This window comes from Crotalus tigris, unplaced genomic scaffold (assembly GCF_016545835.1).
Source record: "Crotalus tigris isolate CLP2741 ecotype Arizona unplaced genomic scaffold, ASM1654583v1 scf7180000019478.12717781048:2074007, whole genome shotgun sequence".
Taxonomy (NCBI): domain Eukaryota; kingdom Metazoa; phylum Chordata; class Lepidosauria; order Squamata; family Viperidae; genus Crotalus; species Crotalus tigris.
Window position 1 is genome coordinate 768504 of NW_024097560.1, and position 18675 is coordinate 787178.

Below are 18675 nucleotides of genomic sequence, written 5' to 3' on the forward strand. Positions count from 1 at the left end.
AAGATATTACTCGACCAGACCTTGCTCCAATTAATGGAGAACTCTACTGTTGTACATGGGCTTGAATCTTCTTCAGATCTAGCAGGGGTCTTAGATGTCACAAGGTCCTTGTTTCTTCCAAGAGTTGGCAACTGGGTTAAAATGGGAGGGGGCTCAGAGAAGGGGATTGTAACCTTTTTGCAAACGCTCAATTAAATCAATATTCAAAAGCAAAGGATTTCAGTTGGGGGGGGAATAGAAAAAAGACAGCGTCCGTACCCTGCTTAGAAAAGATTTGGGTGCAGAAAGAAAGCATTCACAAAAAGGGAAAAAAAAAAAAAGAATACGTCACATGCAAATTTCATTCAGCTACGCCACTAGCTTGATTTAAGAAGAGCAAAACAAAAATCACAATACTTCGCTGTGCAATCAGAATGCACAAGGTAGGATTCGATTTTGCACAGGGGGAAAAAAAGCAGACAGGACCCTTCAGAGACCTTCTGGGAAACGACGCTGATTTTTGTGTGTGTAGGAAAAGGGTCTAAAGGGAGTCTTCAGTTCTTCCTAGGAGTCACACTACACACGTGCAATGCACAATACAGGGAATGGACTATTAAACATTCTGTAAAAGGGAAGATCTTTCACTAGAGAATAAAGCTGGGGGGGGGGGGAAATGAAGAAAAATAATGGTTTCTCCATTCTGATTTTTCACTTTCTCTTATTAAATTATGGAATAAAACCCACTCTAGGAAATTACTCAACTTGGCCTGGATCTTAAGTGAACCGATTCAAAGTTTTGAAGCAAATCTCCCACAAGAACTTGCAAGGTTTAAGCATTAAGGACACGGTGCTAAGTTTGAAGGTTTGTATGAAAGCACAACTTTTATGAATCCTGCTTCCCTCCTCATTCTCTGCTTCTGATCAAGGTCCTACATTTTTAAAACCTACAAAGGTTCTTCAGTTCCATGCAGACACAGCTGGGAGCATGTCCCGAGAACGAACTGTGGTGTTAGTGGTTAAAGAGCACCAGCGACAAACGCTTTATTGGGAAAGTATCGGGTGTTAAGACCGGGAGAAGGAAGGGGTGTCTCCACACATTCAGAGGTCCTCTTACATTTTCAGGGTCTTCAGATATTTTTCTCTTTGGCTATCAGCAAAAATTAAGACAAAATGAGTTCACCAGAACATTCAACGTGAGAGTTCAAAATACAAGTTAAAAAAAGAAGCAAACCACACCGCGAGTTGTGGCTAAGGAAATGTACACCAGTGGCTGCTCTCAATCAAACATAAATTATTGGTCCTGCTTGGTAGGCTGCAGGACCGGGATACAGCGCCTACCATCTCTCTTGTGTCCTTGTGGCTGCAGAGTGCCTGCGTGCACATAAGTGAGTGTGACGGGCTGGGCTAGCAGGTGATCTCTAGTCAAGCCACTGTGTGAAATGACCAGAATATGCAAGTTTGGGACTAGTTATATAGCCCTCGGATCTTCTCATGGACCTAATTTTTGAAACCACTCAACGGTCTAATGGACGCATGTTCCACAAGGATAACATGGTGAGTTCTTTGTGGTTAAGGGGAAAGATTTAGCAATCCTGATGTTCATGAGCCAGCAGTCTTAGGAATAAAGAAGACCTGGCTACAGGTGTCCTTCTTCAGCAACTGGGAACTTGGTTGTTAAGCAAAACAGTTGCTAAATGAAACCATGATTATGCTTATGATCTGACTTCAGCATTCCTTTGCTTCACCGACCTGGTGGTTTGGTCACAAAGTGGCTTTTTCATCACTGTCCTAACTGCAAACAGTCGCTAAAGAAGAATTGTATGTACTGGTGCAGAAAGACACTCTCAAACTAATAATAATATACAGTTTTTCTGTTTATTGATCACAGGCATACACACACAAACACGCACACATAAACACAAACAAAGAACCACAGACTGAAAATGAGCATTCCTTCAAAAGTCCAGATAAAATGGATGGGCGGGGAACAAAAAAAGTTGAACTAAAGATGATATTAATATGAAATATTAAGTTCAAGGCTCCTGCTTTCAGTCTGGATTATCTGCAGCTCAACATGTCAGTTTCCAATTTTGCATCGTACATGAGATTAGGAAAAAGCATTTATTGAACATCCCAAGAGGTTTCATTTCTGAAATCAAGCATGCTAAAGAGGATGTGAATTTAGCACCCGGCCGTGTGAATTTAGCGTGCAAAACCAGCAACCTCTGTGGGTTTCATTGCTGAAGCCCAACTTGCCAAGTGTTGCGTAGGCCTGCAATTTTGTTGAAGTCGGCTGGGAACGCAGTTCAGACGTTCGGGTAGCCATCTGACTGCTGAAGCCTTGCATTCTTTGAAAGTCTCACCAAAGAAGTACAAGATGATATTTAGCATCAATCTCAATCGTGCTGGGGTTCTCAGCCTTAATTTTATTGACCTTCAGGCCTTCGGTAAAGAAGAAGTCACCCGCTGTGAGTTTTAAAGCTTTGGCGCTAATTTCCAGTGGGTGGTTTTTAACGAACAGTTTTAATTAGGGATTTGGGAAGCATCCAGAAAGGTTATGGAGCAACACAGAAGTCAAATACAAGAATTGAAAAGGTTACTTACTCACAGCGGAGACAAAGAATTAGAAAGAAAATCTGGTCAAATGTGAGAACGCTCAGCTAGCAAGGTTTAAGTCACATCACGGATCCTTTCAGACGTGGTAAGTTGCCACCACTTTTCTTTATTCGCTTGGGACTCTGCTAGGGTATAAGCGCTTTCTTTTTCGTGTAGCCGGTTTAACAGAATCGGAGACATTTTTACCTCTAAGTCGCCCTTGGTAATAGATTCTTCCTCTACGCGGAACTGCAGATCCTCAACCTTCCTGTGAACAATTTTGAAAAGCAAGACAAGGAAGATGAGACAAGCGGTCCAGCTCACCTCCCATAAGCATCCTAGCGCAATAGTTCTGATTTTTTTAACAAAGATTTGAAATCTCGTAAGATTCAAACCAGCCGCCTATGGATAAGACACCGTTTCCCTGCCCCCGTTGAGGAAAACGGTTGTTAATTCTGTCTGGATTGTTATTAAAAGATCCATGCAGAAGATTAAAAAAACAGCTGCATGATCCCTTTTGATCCACCACGGTCTGGAGTAACCTCTTATAGGCAGAGGATGGAATGCATGGAGCACAGTTCACTGCTAATTTTTCTCAGAATTCTCCAGCCATTCCTGGATTACAATTCCAGTGAAGAAGAGCACGTTGGCTGCAGAGCTACCTGTACATAATTTTTTCAATTTATTTTTTTTTTGGCTTGTTTGCATCTTTGTTTTTACCTCTTCTCCTCCTCCAACTGGTTCAGCAATTCCACTTTTTCTCTATCAGCAGCTTCCACCAAGGCTCGCAGCTGGTCCATCTTGGCTTCCGTTTCCAGTATTCGCTGGGTTAACAGAGATGTAGGTGAGAAAAATGTCTCTTTGATTTAAATGAGGCTCCGGTGAAACAGCTACAGTATATCAGATATATACTGATCCTCAATCCAACCCAAGCTATTCGCTTCTCCCAAGGTCTCAACTTCGTCCCCCAAATATTAGGTCGCTTTTCATCAGAAATTTAGCTAATGCCATGTTTTATCTGGCAACTTTTTAAGAGCTTATGGAGTGGAAAGGACGAGCAATGAATTTAGCAAATGGACTCCCAAAAAATGATGAGTAAAATGGTCTTGGTAACATGGAATCTTTTTCCTTCCTTAATCTTTTGTACAGAAAAGTGGTGTCAGGAACAACATCCAGTAACCCTGACTCTACCCCAAATTAAGGGTCATAAAAACGGAAGAATCTTTTGTACAGAAGAGAGATTTGATCTTCCCCAACTGCTGCCTGATGTCGGGAAATTCTCAGCTAGGCAGGAAGGAGGGGTCAAGCAGGGAACTAGTCTTGAGTTCTTACGCAGCTGCAAGGGGCATCAGCCTGACCCTCTTTAAGTTCCACTCTAGTTTATCTGGTCGTTCCCAGGGGAAGACAAGCAGTTCTTGTAGTGTGAGCAGAAGGCAATAAAGTTGCAGATTTGGACTTACCAGAGTGACTTTCAAAGGCTAAACCCCTCAGCTCACCTGATCGTGTCCATCCCGTGCCAAGGCAAGCTGCTGCTCTATCTCCCCAACGTGGCTGGTGGCCTTGGCCAACTCCGCCCTCTCCAAATCCCGCTCAGTCAGGAGCTGTTCAATGTGCTGCTGCTTCTCCTTCAGTGCCTCTTGCAGGGCGGTGGTGCCTGAGATTTTCCGTGCGTACCGAGAGGACGTCTCTGTCAACTACAGAAATGAGAGAGGGGTTTTGAGCAGACCAGCCAGTGCTGGAAAGGTCCAAAACCACACACTGGTGTTGCAAACACCACCGGCGTCTTGAATTTGGATTGGACCAGAGCAGCTTTACAGTTGTTGGCCAGCAGATCTGCCCAGATAGGACGAGATATTCAGCAGTGGAAATAAAGTATATTTGTAGCTCAGGGTTTAAATGAAGGGTCTTGGGTGCTCCCTAAGCCTGGTGGTTTTCTTGTAGACGTTTCATTACCTAACTAGGTAATATCATCAGTGCTACAAGGGAGTGGGGTTTGTGAAGAGGAAGAGGAGGAGGAGGACTGGGGCTCTCTGAGCTTGGTTGTTCTCTGGCAGACGTTTCATTACCTAACTAGGTCACATCCTCAGTGGTACAGTCCTAGCACTGATGACGTTACCTGGTTGGGTCATGAAACGTCTTCAAGGAAACAACCCAGCTCAGAGAACACCCAGGACCCCTCAAATAAGGGGAAAGGAAGAGCCAGCAGGCTCTGAAACAGGAGGATCTCAATAGGTGGATATACAATAATGCAAAGAGACTGATTTTAGCTTCCTGGAACAGAGGCGATTCTCTTCTGTTGGAAGAGGGTTAAGGGCATATTTCTGCAGGATGCTTTCTCTCAGAATTCAGTTCTGATCTGACGAGAGCAAAACTCAGGGCAAAAAAATAGGGTGAGGCCAAGACCTCCGTGAGGGGGAGGAAACAAATGAAAAAGACAAATTTTGCTTTCGTATTCTGCACTTCCACCCGCCTAGTAAACAAGAAAGGAAGTGAACGTACCTGCATAGCAAGACTCTTAATGCAGCATTCGGGAGAATAGGAAACAGAAGAGTTCAAAGAGAAACAAAGGGCTGATGGCCTCAACCTAAGCAGAGGGAGCCTAGAGCAGATTAGCTGGTTAAGCCGCTAAGCATTCTCCAACAAGGGCGCCCATCCTTCAGTTTAACCCCAGAATTCGCTCCCTTATCCAAGGCACAAACCTGGCATCACATGCAGCAAAAACAAAGGGGCTTGCCAAATTTGGCGGAAAAAAACTATCGGGGAGAAAAGAACTTTGCTAATTCCCAATTTTAAGCCATCTCTCAGTGGGGAAGACTTGCAAACTGAGATTTCCTGCAGGTGACTTAAGATTAAGCCATTTAAGTTAAGGCTAAGCGTTAATATACAGTGAGTGATGAAGTTAGTAAAATATACAATTTGCAAGGTAACCAGGTATGTTTATGGTTCACACCTGAAGAGTAAAGAAAGAGGCTTTTTTTGGGTGTAAGGCATTGCTTCTATTTAGACAATAAAGGTCGTCCTCAACTAAATTTAGCCATGATTCTGGAGCAAAACCACAATGCTCAAAATCAACATGTGGGCAAAAATAAATAAATTAATTAAAACCACCTACTGCCATCCCTTCCCTCTCTCACTCATATTGGTGTATTTGAGCATCCATATGTTTGCATTTTTGTCTTCAATCAAAAGGGAAACGTAAACCCATAGTACAGTTTGAAAAATGCAACCCCGTGTACCATCATTCAATCTCCCTATATATATATTTAAAAAACCCAGTGGTTTTTCAATTCAGCGCTTTTGGATTTTCCACTTTCTAACATATGATACTCTGAGAATACCTTTGCAAGTGAGTGCACATCTGTATACACGTATTTATTACAGATGCGTTACTGCAGGTATATGTATGCCTGTGTGTGTTTGCATGCATTTCTTGCAGAAATATTACTCTGCATGTGTGTGTTGCAGAGAATAAGCCCGACCCCCTTCCCTTAACAATCCAAAACATAACCTCTTTCTTGTTTTAAGAAACCGTGGTTAGTTTGAATTAAAGGTTAGGATCACATCTTAAACACGAACGCTTCTATTTGTCAGGGCTAGCCAAGTTTTTTTTCATGCATGCTTGCAGAGATCGGCACCACTACGAGGCCAATGAGCAGTGCAAAACGGCCAGGGTGTGCGCGTGTGGAGGTGTGTATATGACCCACAAAAGTGCCCATTTCTGCTCTAGGATCGTCAAGCACGCAATACGAAAAGAAACTTACTAGTCCTGCGCGACTCGGCTTGCTGCTTACAGAAGAGGCCACCGAGCTGAGAGAACTGAGGGATGAGGCGCTGGGGCTGCGCTTCAGACTGGTGGGTGTGGGGAGGACTTTCCGGACGGCGGGCTTGGCTTTGGCCGGGGTGGTGGAGGGGAAGCCGATCTTGGTCACTTTGTGCACTGGAGCAAAGAGGCCGTATTTGGACTGGCACTGGAAATACCTGAGACGGAGAGAAGAAGGGGAGACCCAGCCATGAAAACAGACTGCAGAGAAAAATCTTGCGTAGACACACCTGACTTTAGATCAAGGCATTGATGCTCTGCGTCGGAAGGAGAGCTGTCTTGGCGAATTATAAGTCTCTCTGAAGAAACGGTAGTGTTATCTAGGGATTGTTGCCCACCACGTTTGATCTTTATCTGTTTGCGGAAGATTTAGTAGAGAGACTTTATACTAGTGTTTCTCAACTTTGGCAACTTGGAAAACAGGGGGACTTCAATTCCCCGAAGTCCACACATCTTCAAGTTGCCACGCTTAAGGAACACTGGGGAATTCTGGGAGCTGAAGTCCACGTATCTTCAGCGGGTCAAATGTACGGAAACAGAGGTTTCAGGATGTCTATGCAAGTCAGACAATCCAGAAAACCAGCACGGTGCCTTCTTTTCCAGGGATTTCTTGTGTCTTATGAGATAAATATTTTTTAAAAGAAAACTTTCCTCTACTAGAGACAAAGAATGCAGGCGTGCATTCACAGTTAGGCCTGTTTTTGCAGCAGGAGTGTAAAAAGTTTGCTGAAGCTTATGGGTTCCCTTTCCTTGTGCTTTAACCAAAGCACCGGAGGAATTTTCTCACAGTTGCCATTTTTAAAGATCCCCCTGGTTTGGAAAACAGGAGAGAGAAACGCCCAAAGGAGAACCCAGAGAGAGCTCCCTCCCCCACAGGACGTTCAATGAAACTCAAATGAAAACACAGCCAGAGTTGATCTGAAAGCGGGGTACCCCGATTCTCAACTGGACAGGATCTCACCTTGTCCCTGCCACGGCCCCATCGTTCTTGCCCAGGGGTTCGTCCAATTCAACGCCGCACCACTCCCCCTTGGCGAAATCCGTCTCTCCCAAAAAACGCACCACGCCAGCTTTCGTTCCCCCCACCTGGAAAGAAAGTTGAAAAGAAAAACAGTTGATCAAAAAGTGTGTGTGTGTGTGGGGGGGGAAGTGAGTTGAAAAGAAAGTTAAAAAGAAAGAGAATAAAAAGAAAAAAGTTGAAAAGAAAGGTAAAAAGTGGGTAAGAAAGAAAATGGGAAAGGAAGAGCAGAAAAGAATTTTGCACCATCTTTCAAAACAATCCTCCAGTTAAATCAGAAACACAGCCGACTTCTAGGCTTTTCCACTGCTGAGGACAAAACCTTGAGAAAAATAAAGACTGCAAACTTTAGCCAACTCTAATAAAGACCAAACGTAAAATAATAGCTAGTTCTTCAGGATTTCCTCTTCCGCACAAATGGGGTTATTTTGAAACTGTATTTGATTTGAAGCCAGTGAAATAACCGGCTACGTTTGCCAAGAACGGTTCAGACAGTTTCACCTTGCTAGGAGAGCAAATGAGGACACAATGACATTAACCCGAAGTATGAAGCTTTTATTATTTTTATTTGATTTTATTATATTTTATGTTGTAGTTTGGATCTTTCTTTGCCTCCAGCATATAGTCACAAGCACAGCTGGATTCCCATAACCCTTATCTCTGTTTCTCCAGCTTGGCAACTTGAAAAATGGGTAAACTGGCTGGGAATTCTGGGAGTTGAAGTTCACCCATCTTGAAGGCGCCAAGCTGGAGAAACACCGCTCTATGCAGTTAACTTCAAAATCATTTGTCCTGGTTCAGCAAAGAGAAAACAAATCCTTTCATGTTTTGATAATATCTCGTGGTGCAGGACGATTTTATCTTCACTAACCTTGCCAAAAGAATGATCTCACCTTGACTGTCCTTTTTTACCTACCGTGCCCAAAAGGCAGCAACGTGTTGGCACATGAGATTTGCAGACACAGCAGTTTTTATCCTACCTGGAGACAAGCAAAGCCCGTCCAACAAATGAAGTCATTCCTCAAGCTGGGTGTCTTTAGAGAAACTTAATCTGTTTTGTTTTGGTTTTTTTTACAAAAAAAAAATATATCTGAATGGATGGATTAAAAATGCTCTTTTCACTGACTGCAGAAACAGGGCAAATGGAGGTGAAGGAGTCACACTCCACCCCAAAATAATTATATTCCAAAATAATAAACCCTGCCAAGTTAAATTCACATTTCCTTCCATCGCCAGGTTAAACGCACAGATGGAAGGGGTGGTTTCCTCTCTTTTCTGGGGGGAAAAAAAACCCAGCTTAGTAAATTTACCCCCCAGATGAGGGCATCCTGAGCCCATGTAGAAAATTGCTATCCTGGTGACTTTCGCTCACATCCGGGAAAAGTGTTAAAAAAATGAAAGAGCAGTGAGAGCTTTTGCAAAATCTTTTTTTAGTAAAGCATGACGACACCGAGTAACTCAGAAGGGAGGATGCAAAGCCGTAACGAGCCAAAGCAGCTGATTGAGATCACCAGACGTTTACATATATATATATTTTTTCCCCAGACCTCGAATAGGATGTGAGTAGAAGGGGAAAAAAAAAAAGGTTTACATCATGATTATGGCTAAAAGGATGAATCAAAGTCCACTGGTAAATTAAAATAAAAACAGAAGAGAAATAGATTTTTTTCCCTTTTTTGTTGACATTATACTTAAAAAAAAACAAAAACCCTTCCTGATCAGATTAGACAGTTTAAAGGCATCTAGAACGGCATTCTCCAACTTAGCAGCTTTAAGATGGGGAGTTCTGGAAGTCCACAAGTCTTAAGAGATGTTAAGGTTGAGGAATCCTGTTCTACATGTAAGACATTTCAGCCTTCCTTCTCTATAAACACACAAATACTTTAAATACACAAAATCCAGGACATTTTCAGCCCTCTCCCCTTCACTCAGCTGAGAGGGCAACTCAGCGTCTCTCCTTACCAGCACTCGGTCTCCCATTTTGAGTTCCCTTTCGCCCTTCTTCAAGGACCCGGCTTCAGACAGGTTCGAAATGGACTCGCTGGGGGTCTTGGAGAGGTTGCTCGCTTGAGACACGGGGGTCTTCTGAGGGATGCCGGTGGGAGGCAGGTGGGCTGCCGCCGAAGGAGAAGACACCAGGCTGGTGGGCGAGGTGGCCCGAGAGGCCTGGGTCCCGTTGGCTTCATCCTCAGGCATGGCCTTCCGCGCGAGCTTGGAAGGCCTCGTGAAGATGCCACGCAAGGGCTCACACTGAAAGTACCGCACCCCGGCCACGGAGCCGTCGTTCTTCCCAATGGCTTCGTCCAGCACGATTCCTGCCCACTGACCCGGAGCGAACTGGGTCTCTCCCAAGAACTGGATGAAGCCGGGTTTATTCCCATTGACCCAAATACGCTCCCCGATGCGGAAGTCGTCCACAAACTCATCCGGACCTTCAGTGGCGGGGGGCTTCTCAGCGGCCGGGGTCTTTTCTGGAGAGGCTGAAACGGAAAGAGGGGGAGAGCGTCACGGATAGTAACGAGCGCTGTCCTCCACTTACGACCATTTCCTTTGTAAAACTGGCCCACAGCGAACCACAGATTACCTGCAGCTGCAGGTGCAGCTCCTGTTTTCACCAGCACGCTTCCCGGTTTGCTGATCTTGCTGGGGGCTTTCAGCCCGCTGGGTTTCAACATACTCATGGTCGGTCAGTTTGAAGGCAATCACTATCTTCCCCCAAACATATGGATCTCTCTTTGGCTTGCCTCTGGGTTAAACCTGCCAATCAAGGGCAAAGAGAGGAGAGACGTTAACTTCTGTTGCTCCGAAACCAACTTGCAAAGAAATTCTGCTCTCCATCCAGGCCTCCTAAGCGGGGGGGGGGGGGGAGGAGGAGACGACGACACATTTTTGCAGTCAGCTTGCCAATTGCACATACCAGAAATCCTCTCCTATTTAAAAAAACTAAACTATTCGCTTCTTTTTGGTTTTTTTCCCTTTTACTTAAAGAGAATAGGAGTTTTTTTCTTAAAAACAAGAGTAAGAGTCTGTTGTTTAAATGGCTGTTTCGGGTAAGTAATCTCACCCCAGAAGCTATTCACTTCTTCGTAAAGATATTAAGTGTGCTAACATTTATTTCATTTGTGCTGATTTAAGCCGCCCATCTTTCAAACACCTCAGCTCCCAATCAAAAATCTGACCCCTCCCATTTAAAATCACTGAAAACTATAAAACCCAACTAATAAAAACATTAAAACTGAAATAAAAAACCTGGCGCCATTCAGCTCAAATGCGTGTCTAGTCTTCTCCCTATGTCTGGGGAGAGAAGCTGGGTCTTGAAAGCCTTACGGGGGACTAAAATGGTCTGGCGGACTTCAGTGGTGCTGGGACATCCCCAAGATTTATTTAATTATTTAATGTAGGGCATGAAATGCACAGATAGCGGCAGCAGAGATGCATGAAAAGAACTCACAGTAAGAATATACCTTTTGCAAGATAGAAGAAATTCGAGAAGCTATCTATTAAGTTACGTTTTAAAATACGCTGGTTCAAAAAATTCAATTCAATTCAATTAAATCCTCAAGAGAGCAGGCAAGACAGCCAGGAAGCCAATAACCCGCCCACTTCCTTCTCCATAGCATCACTAGAAAAAAAAAAATCACATTTTAGCCTCCCAGCAAGTCTTGTGCATGTACAAAGAAGGCAGAGCAGAGAAGCATTGTGACCCCTTGGCAACTCACAACTTCACACCCACCTCGGTGAGGCCAGGCTAGAATTCCTTGCTGAAGATCACGAGATGGCTTAGCATATTGTAGAGTCCCCGTGCAGTGCCCCTCTTCAGATCCTTGAAGATAAAAATGAGGTTTTCTTCCTTCTCTTTCAAGTTGCTAGGATGGGGGGAAAAAAAACGCAGAATAATTTGGGTTGATCAGAGGCCCCCGTTGCAGGCTTCTCAAAGAGAAACCGTAAGTCAGATAGGATGGGTTTTATGCTATTTATTTTTTCTTGCAAGAACTCTTGGGGCGGACTTGCTATAATCGCAGCGAGAAAGGTAGGGATTATTTTCAACCCAAACTATATAGCAACAACAATAACATCTCCTGATCAAGGAGCTCCAAGTAACTGGATTATTTGCACTGGAGCCAAGAGGTATTTGAAAAACAGGCAGAGCCTGGGAAGGACCCATCGTGGGTGGTGACGCACTGGAAAAAGAGCAATTAAATCACTTACTGACAAGCAGTGCGCCTTCCAAAAGGAAGAGAAGACGATTTGAATATATGGAAAGAAAAGATTGGCTTGGTCAGCTCTATTGTTCAAAGCTGACCCGAGGTTTTGCACACCCTTATGTTACATAGATCAAGGTCTGCACACTTGGCAACTTTTAAGACTGGTTGGACTTCAACTCCCAGAATTCCTCAGCCAGCCGAGCTCAATTCCATCCAATCTCCCTGCCGTGTTCCACAATCTCTTTGTCTGTTGATGCTTTAAGCTCTGTGCCGCCTTCCTTATTTAATTTGATTTATGTCGCACCATTCAAGGCCACCAGCTGTCTTAAATGATTGTCCTTGCAGTTTCTGTAATCTCCTCCGTATCTATTAGGGAGAGACACTTCTCATTTATTTCAGCACAGGCATATCCTTCCTTCTTCATATACAGGCCTCCCTGCCTTGTCCGAAATCTGGGAGAAGGCCATGCGAGCAAGGTTGGAATGAAGCCTCCAAAGATCTAACCAGGTTATCCAGCAGCTTGTGGGCCAAGTCCGTGAGCAGGCCAACCATCCAACGTTCGCAAGCAAGCCAAGAACAAAGAACTGTGTGATCACGGAACATTAAAAGGCGAGTTCAGCATCTTTTGGGAGGGGGGGGTGTGAAGTTGAAGGGCCCCAACCTCTTCATCCAACTGAAAAGTCACCATCTCCAGATGTTGAGCCCAAGATGACGTTTTGTGGAAACCACATCAAGCAACACAGGCAGTCCTCAACTTACAACTGAGCCCAATTGTTAAATTAAGTAAATCTGTCAATCTGGCTTCCCCCAAGGACTTCGCTTGTCAGACGGTCGCAAAAGGGGATCGTATGACACTGCAACGGTCATAACTACGAGTCAATTGCCAAATGTCTGAATTCTGATCAAATGACCCTGGGGATGCTACAAGAGTTGTTAAGTTGTAGCATCTCCTAAGTCATCTTTTTTCTGTGATGTTGTAATGCTGAACAGTCACTAAACAAACCACTGTAAGTTGAGGACTTGCAGATTTTCCAAGATTCTCCACTCAAAGTCTAAATAAAGATCAGATAGTGCTGAACATTACCTATCCAAACCACAAAGAAGTTCTTCCCGCATTGATATGTCAGGCAGGGCTGATATCTAAGAAGACATCCAGGGAACTGGATTCTTGAACAGTTCAGGAGAGCTTTGATGGCTACAACCTAGAATTCCCTCAGCTGGCGCTCTTTAATTAATAACACCAGAACGCACAGTTCAGCCTGATTCTCCCCCCCTTCCTCCCTTTTGTATTATGACCTCACTGGCTCTGACATCATCCACCAGGCATTCAGGAATGCCACCACAGGTCCCTTGGAATGCCACCACAGAAAGACGGGCACTGCCACCCAACAATACTGGCTTTGTTAACTGCATCCCTTGGAAGAATGGATGCTCCTGATGGATGCTTGTTCTCCACACCATCAAGGGAGAACAGAAACAGACTTAGCTCTTCTATTATTACCAGGAATGGCCAAGGAAGAGGAGGAAACAAAAGCAAGAGTAACGAAGGAAATATTTCAGTTCAACTACAAGTATCCTAAGCTTAGCTTTAGTAGACAGCACCCACTTCGTCTAAGAGTTGAGTTTGGAGAGGTGCCTTGAAGCAAAGAAGGAAGGGATGGCCTTGGGGATTCAGGTGTAAGGCAAGGAAAAAGAGGAAGGATAACCCTAACTGGAGAGTTCCCAAGTGGACACTCAGAAGTGTTGTGCTGGGAAACTGCCTGCTAGACTGGAAGGAGGAGACAAGCGAGGGCCTAGCTTAGCATCCTTGCGTAGCCACAAATGACATGGATCTCACGCAAAGATCACGAAGCCTTATCAGGTCGTTTCCTGGCTGGGGAATTCTGGGTGTTGAAGTCCACAAGTCTTAAAATTGGCAAGTTGGGAGACCCCCGCTTTAAATCACCATTTTAATTTTTGGCTTAAGCAAATCAGCCCTGAAATGGATTCTAATTGTTGCTACAGCAACAGGTTAATGGGAAGAGTCCTTTTTCTGGGAAAGCTTATGTATTTAGTTAGTCTTTTTTTTTCTCTTTGAAGGAAAAAAAAAAAGCAAATTTCTATGCACTTCCAAGCATAAAAACAACAGCAACAAAAAACACCCCCCCCCCAAGCATCTGGACTAACTTGACTTCTTTGAGGCTATATCTCACCGAGCTTGCTATTAATAGAAAAATACAGCTTGTTTTTACACAACTCTTGTTCTCCTGGAGCTTTTTAAAAATAGACAAGTGGTGTTTGACAGGGCCATCGGAGACAATCTGCCGGAGGACCTAAATAAACAGGTTTCAAAGAGTCCAAAGACACCAGACAATAATCGGAGTTTGAGAACAGTTTCTTGTGTAAATAATAAAACAAAGTGCTAATTTTGCGTGTGAATGCAGACACTATTTCAAAAGGGTAACTGACAAACTGACAAAAAGTCCCACCTTTAATTAACAGAGAAATCAGAATAACAGATAGAAGTCTAAGGAGCCAGGGAAGGTGTGAGCTGCTAACACTTTGAATCAATTTGTCTAGGTCTATTTAATGCTTATCAGTGACGGCATGGCTATCTAGCCTCCTCAGATACTTTAGCCTAATACTTCATTATGCCCGCAAAGAAGGACAGGTAGTGAGTGATATGTGAAATACAGCTACAAGTCATTTTTTCAGTGCTGTCACTAAATGAGCTGTTGCAAGTCGATCATTGTTTCACTTAAAACAACTGCAGTGATTTGCTTAACGACCCTGGCAAAACGGTTGTAAACTTGGGCACAACCCATTTAACAACCGCCTTGCTTAATTAGGAATGTTTGACTGTAAGTCGAGGACTGTAATTTAAGAATTTAAGATTCTTCTTGTTAGTCAGTTTCTCTCCGTTAATGCGCCCCCCCCGGGGGAAGAAATCTGTAAATATTAAGAATGTTTTAGAAGTTGTTGCTTCATTCAATTATTCAGGCGGCTGTTCGGTGTGCAATTTCTCTTGCAACCTTCCTGTGACGTTTCTGTAGAAATGTTTGGAACTGCTCAAAAGCGCAGCAATCACAGACTGAAAAGACTAACAGAGTAGCAGATTTGGAAGGGACCTGAAAGGTCTTCTAGTCCAAACCCCTGATCAAGCAGGAGACCCTATACCATTTCAAACAGTGATGCAACATCCACATCTTCTGATTTAATTGTTCTCACTGTTAGGAAATTTCTCCTGAGTTTTAGATTGTTTCTCTGCTTGATAAGTTTCCATCCGTTGCAAATTTGTCCTGCAAATTCAGGTGCTATGGAAAATAGGTTGAAACCCTCCCCCCCTTCTTTGTGGCAGCCCAACAAACACTTGGAAAGCTGCTATCCTGTCTCCCCTCGTCCTTCTCTTCAAGTTGACAAAAAGGGAAGAAAAGGGAGAAAGAAATGTAATGAGCCAGAGGTTCGTCTACCTGCCTTCCAGAATTCCTTCTCTTTGCTCTGAAACCGATGAAGATCAGGACGGAGAATAAGTCAGGCTCCCAAGATGTTTTCTATTTAGGAGACGATCCAAGAATGAACTTCACAGCTCTTTTCTTTCTGTTTCCCCAGCTGGTGAAAATATGCTACAGCAAACTGAGATCATCGCCAACTTCCTAAGAACAGGCATTTCATCTGAATACCAAAAGCCTCTCATCTAGGCCCAGCTCGTAAAAAAACCAGTTAAACCGACTCCATTCCAAAGGGCGGGAACGCCAAAGGTGTCGACCGAGCTGGGCTCCTTCCTTTGCTAATTTTCAGAACTGCAATTGACCGAAGGAGGAGATACACCTCTGAGTAGCAGCAGCTCAGAAGAGTACCGTCTCCACTGTCTCTGTGAATTCTGCAATTTTTCACCCGTATTTCAAGTCAAGCCGGGTTCGAAAGAAAGACTGCAAAACTGGCGAGAAGCTTGGTAACAACTGTTCAAAGTCACAACAGCACTGAAAAAAGTGACGTATGTCCGGTCCTCACACTTACAACCATTTGCAGCATTCTGGCAGTCAGATTCCGGGCATTTGGCAACCAGCATGTGTATTTATGATGGTTGCGGCATTCCAGGATTACGTGACTGTCGTTTGGGACAGGGAAAGTCAAAGAGGGAAGCCGTATTCACTTAACAACCTCATGGTTCAGTTAATAACCGCAGTAGTTTTGCTTAACCACCACGGCAAAATCAGGCACTTAAGAACTGCTCGGAGTAGCATTGGAAATTCTGGCTTCCGTCGTAAGTCAAGGACCAGCTGTATCAGGGATCACGACCACTTTGCCTGTTCTGCTGAAAAAGAGGCCGTGCAATAAAACCATGAATCACGGAGCAGAAATACCTTCACCACCTCCACGTTGTGTTTCATAATGGCAACCTCATGAGTTACAAAACCTGTATTTTGATTTCATCGACACTAATAAAGAAGGGTGTGGAGTCACCTATGCATCAGGAGCTCAAAACTAGGTTCGCCCCACAGAATTCAGCCTAGCAGTTTTTAAAGCTACGAATCATTGGTGCAAACCTGGACAACTCCGTTAAAGATATGAATCCTGCAAGCATGAGCACGCAAGACGTTTCCTAAGTGGAATAGAGGGAAAATGAGAATAAAGGTGTTTCTGGTCATTCTTCGTCCTTCAAAATGGTTGGGGTTAAAGGCAAAACTTAAAACAGTTCAACTACAAGGTGAATTGCAGCTTTCAAATACTAATTTTTATTTAGATTTTCTTACCTAACTTCCCTTAGGAAAATGAAATTTCTCACGCCTTCTCTCTTTTACGGAGCTAAAGAAATTGCCACCCAAATTGCCAAAAAAATGACAAAGCCAGATAAACCTGGCACAACATTGATAATGGATAAACCTCCATTTCAAAGTGCAACAGGAAACAAACATACTACTTTTATTGCATCACACAAAGACACATGCACACTTAGCATTGTAAGTCTCTAGATCTATGAGGTTAAAAATGATATAACACAGGAATTGCTTAGCCTTTTATTTAAAATCAATTTCTCTGCTTATATTTCTTAAAATAGAACTAATTTTGGATTTTAACCTGAAGGGTATGTGTTGTGGAGATGACATCACAAGAGCCTAAATATTATTAACGAAGCTATCCTATAGCTTTTGGTCATATGTACCTTCTGCACAAAACGCACCCTCACGCTGTAGAAGACATAAAATCTATTTTGAAAGAAAGAAAGCTATAGCCTTTCCTACTTTTGACTAACATACAAAGTCCACATGAGCTATAGGGAGAAAAAAATAAACAATAAGCCAGCTTCTACTGAGCATAAAGAGAACAATTTCATCTAGTGTTGCAAAATATCAGTGAAACCGTGTTTGTATATCCCCCAGAGTGACAGAATAAAGTGAAGTCAGAAGAAAGACAACGCAAAATGCATGTTGGCATTTAAGCACCCTTTAGCCTGCCGCCTTCGGCCAATGAGGCTTCCACCCAACCACTGATGTCATCCACAAACTTGCCCACCAGTGGATTGCGGCAGCTGGCCAGGTGAAGCCAGGAAAAGGGGACCTGGGTTTTTCCTTCCTTCCTTCCTTCCTTCCTTCCTTCCTTCCTTCCTTCCTTCCTCCCATCCATCCATCCATCCATCCCAGCACAGCTGCCATCCAGATCAGATGGCCCAGCACAATCTTCCCACAAGTCAAGGGGTTAAATGAAATGTGGGGATCCCGAGTTTTTCTTTTACCCTACTCCCCAATGGGACCCCTTGAAAGGAGGAAGGGCACCCTTGGATTCTGCCTGTGCTTCCCTGGTCTGCATCCCCCTGGCCTCTCCGCCCACAACGCCCCCTCCATTTGCTCCTAATTTGGGGAGATGGGGGTCCTGACAGGCCTTGCTTCCCAGAGAAGTGGACTTCAACTCCCACAATTCCCAGTCAGCCGTGGGAATTCTGGGAGTTGAAGTCCACCCCGTTCCGACTCGCCAAAGTTGAGAAACCCTCGTTTACCACCTCAAAAAAGCCAAAGAAATCGAGTCGCCCCTTTTAATAAAATGGGCTGATCTCGGAAGGGACCCCCAAACGACCAGGTTTCATTTTATTTCCTGCCTGAAAAGATTCAGACCACAACTTGGGGCAATTCCCAAGCCCCCCCCCAAATGACAACCAAAGTCAAGAGCCTCCAAGCCAAAGGGCACCATCAGCTCCCCTCGTCCTCGGGGGAAGAGCCCCCAGAGAGGGGGGCAAATCTTCAGGCCCCCCCCAGACGCCCCCAAACGACCCTCCCACCTCAAACCAGAGCTCATCTCTTTCGCACCCCCCGATGGGGGGAGGGCAGCTATGGCAAATTGGGGAACAACAATAATAAAATCCCCTCCAGCTGCCCCCCAAGCAGCCCTCCGTGAACAATCGCCAGCCAGCCCCGGGGCTCCTCGTGGCCCCCCCAGCCCCACGGAGGGCTGCTCTCCCCCACTCTCCTGGCTGGGGCCCGGCAGCTCCTCTCCAAGGCTGGGGGGGGGTCAAAGGGGTCCCCAGAAGGAAAAGGGAGCCCCCTCTTCAGCCCGGGGGCGTCCCCTTGCCAAAGGAGGCGGCGGGGGGGGGCAGGATCCAGACGTCTTCCAGCCCCAGCCCCACGCACAGCCCACCCGCTCAGAAACAAAGGGGGGGGAAGCAGCCCCCAAACTGGGGAGGGGGCTGCAGGGCCCAGGGATTGGGCGGGGGACGCCGCCCGACAGCCCACCCGCGCGCGCCGGAGGAGCCGACAAAGGCGCCCCCCGCGCCCCTCACCCTTCTTCTCCTCGGCTGCTGCGAAGCCGGCTCCGGCTCCCTCGCCCGCCCGCCTTGCCTGCTTCCTCCTCGGCGGCGGCGTCCTCCGGTCAGGCCAGGCGAGGCGCGGCGGCGCTGCTGGCGGCTCCCTCCCTCCAGACGGGCGGCAGGGGCGGGCGCCGGGCGGGGACTGCGGAAGGTGCCCTCCTCCCCTTTCCTTCCCCTTCTCCTTCTCCCACCGCTTCCTCCTCCTGTCTTCTTCCTCTTCCTCCCGCTTCTGCACTTCTTCTTCCTCCTCCTCTTCCTGCCTCTCCGCCTCTTCCTCCCC

General features: G+C 45.2%; 1 protein-coding gene across 22 annotated transcripts in view; it reads right to left on the minus strand.

Annotated features, from left to right (window-relative positions):
* CLIP1 (CAP-Gly domain containing linker protein 1) overlaps nucleotides 1–18547 on the minus strand; it is a 42048-nt gene extending 23501 nt beyond the window's left edge. For 3 of the 22 annotated variants that reach the window (XM_039362545.1, XM_039362535.1, XM_039362530.1), the window contains exons 1-11: nucleotides 18369–18546; nucleotides 11146–11278; nucleotides 9997–10169; nucleotides 9375–9892; nucleotides 7356–7480; nucleotides 6336–6552; nucleotides 5074–5088; nucleotides 4071–4268; nucleotides 3295–3398; nucleotides 2782–2842; nucleotides 1094–1126 (exon numbers count right to left, since the gene is read on the minus strand). In XM_039362545.1, the coding sequence (XP_039218479.1) occupies nucleotides 1094–1126; nucleotides 2782–2842; nucleotides 3295–3398; nucleotides 4071–4268; nucleotides 5074–5088; nucleotides 6336–6552; nucleotides 7356–7480; nucleotides 9375–9892; nucleotides 9997–10093 (1368 nt within the window). In that variant the 5' untranslated portion in view covers nucleotides 10094–10169; nucleotides 11146–11278; nucleotides 18369–18546. Of the gene's footprint in view, nucleotides 1–1093; nucleotides 1127–2781; nucleotides 2843–3294; nucleotides 3399–4070; nucleotides 4269–5073; nucleotides 5089–6335; nucleotides 6553–7355; nucleotides 7481–9374; nucleotides 9893–9996; nucleotides 10170–10876; nucleotides 11024–11145; nucleotides 11279–15066; nucleotides 15208–18368 lie in introns of those variants that run through there. The other 19 variants (XM_039362546.1, XM_039362539.1, XM_039362547.1 and 16 more) reach the window with 16 other exon arrangements.
* Nucleotides 18548–18675: the final 128 nt, after the last annotated feature.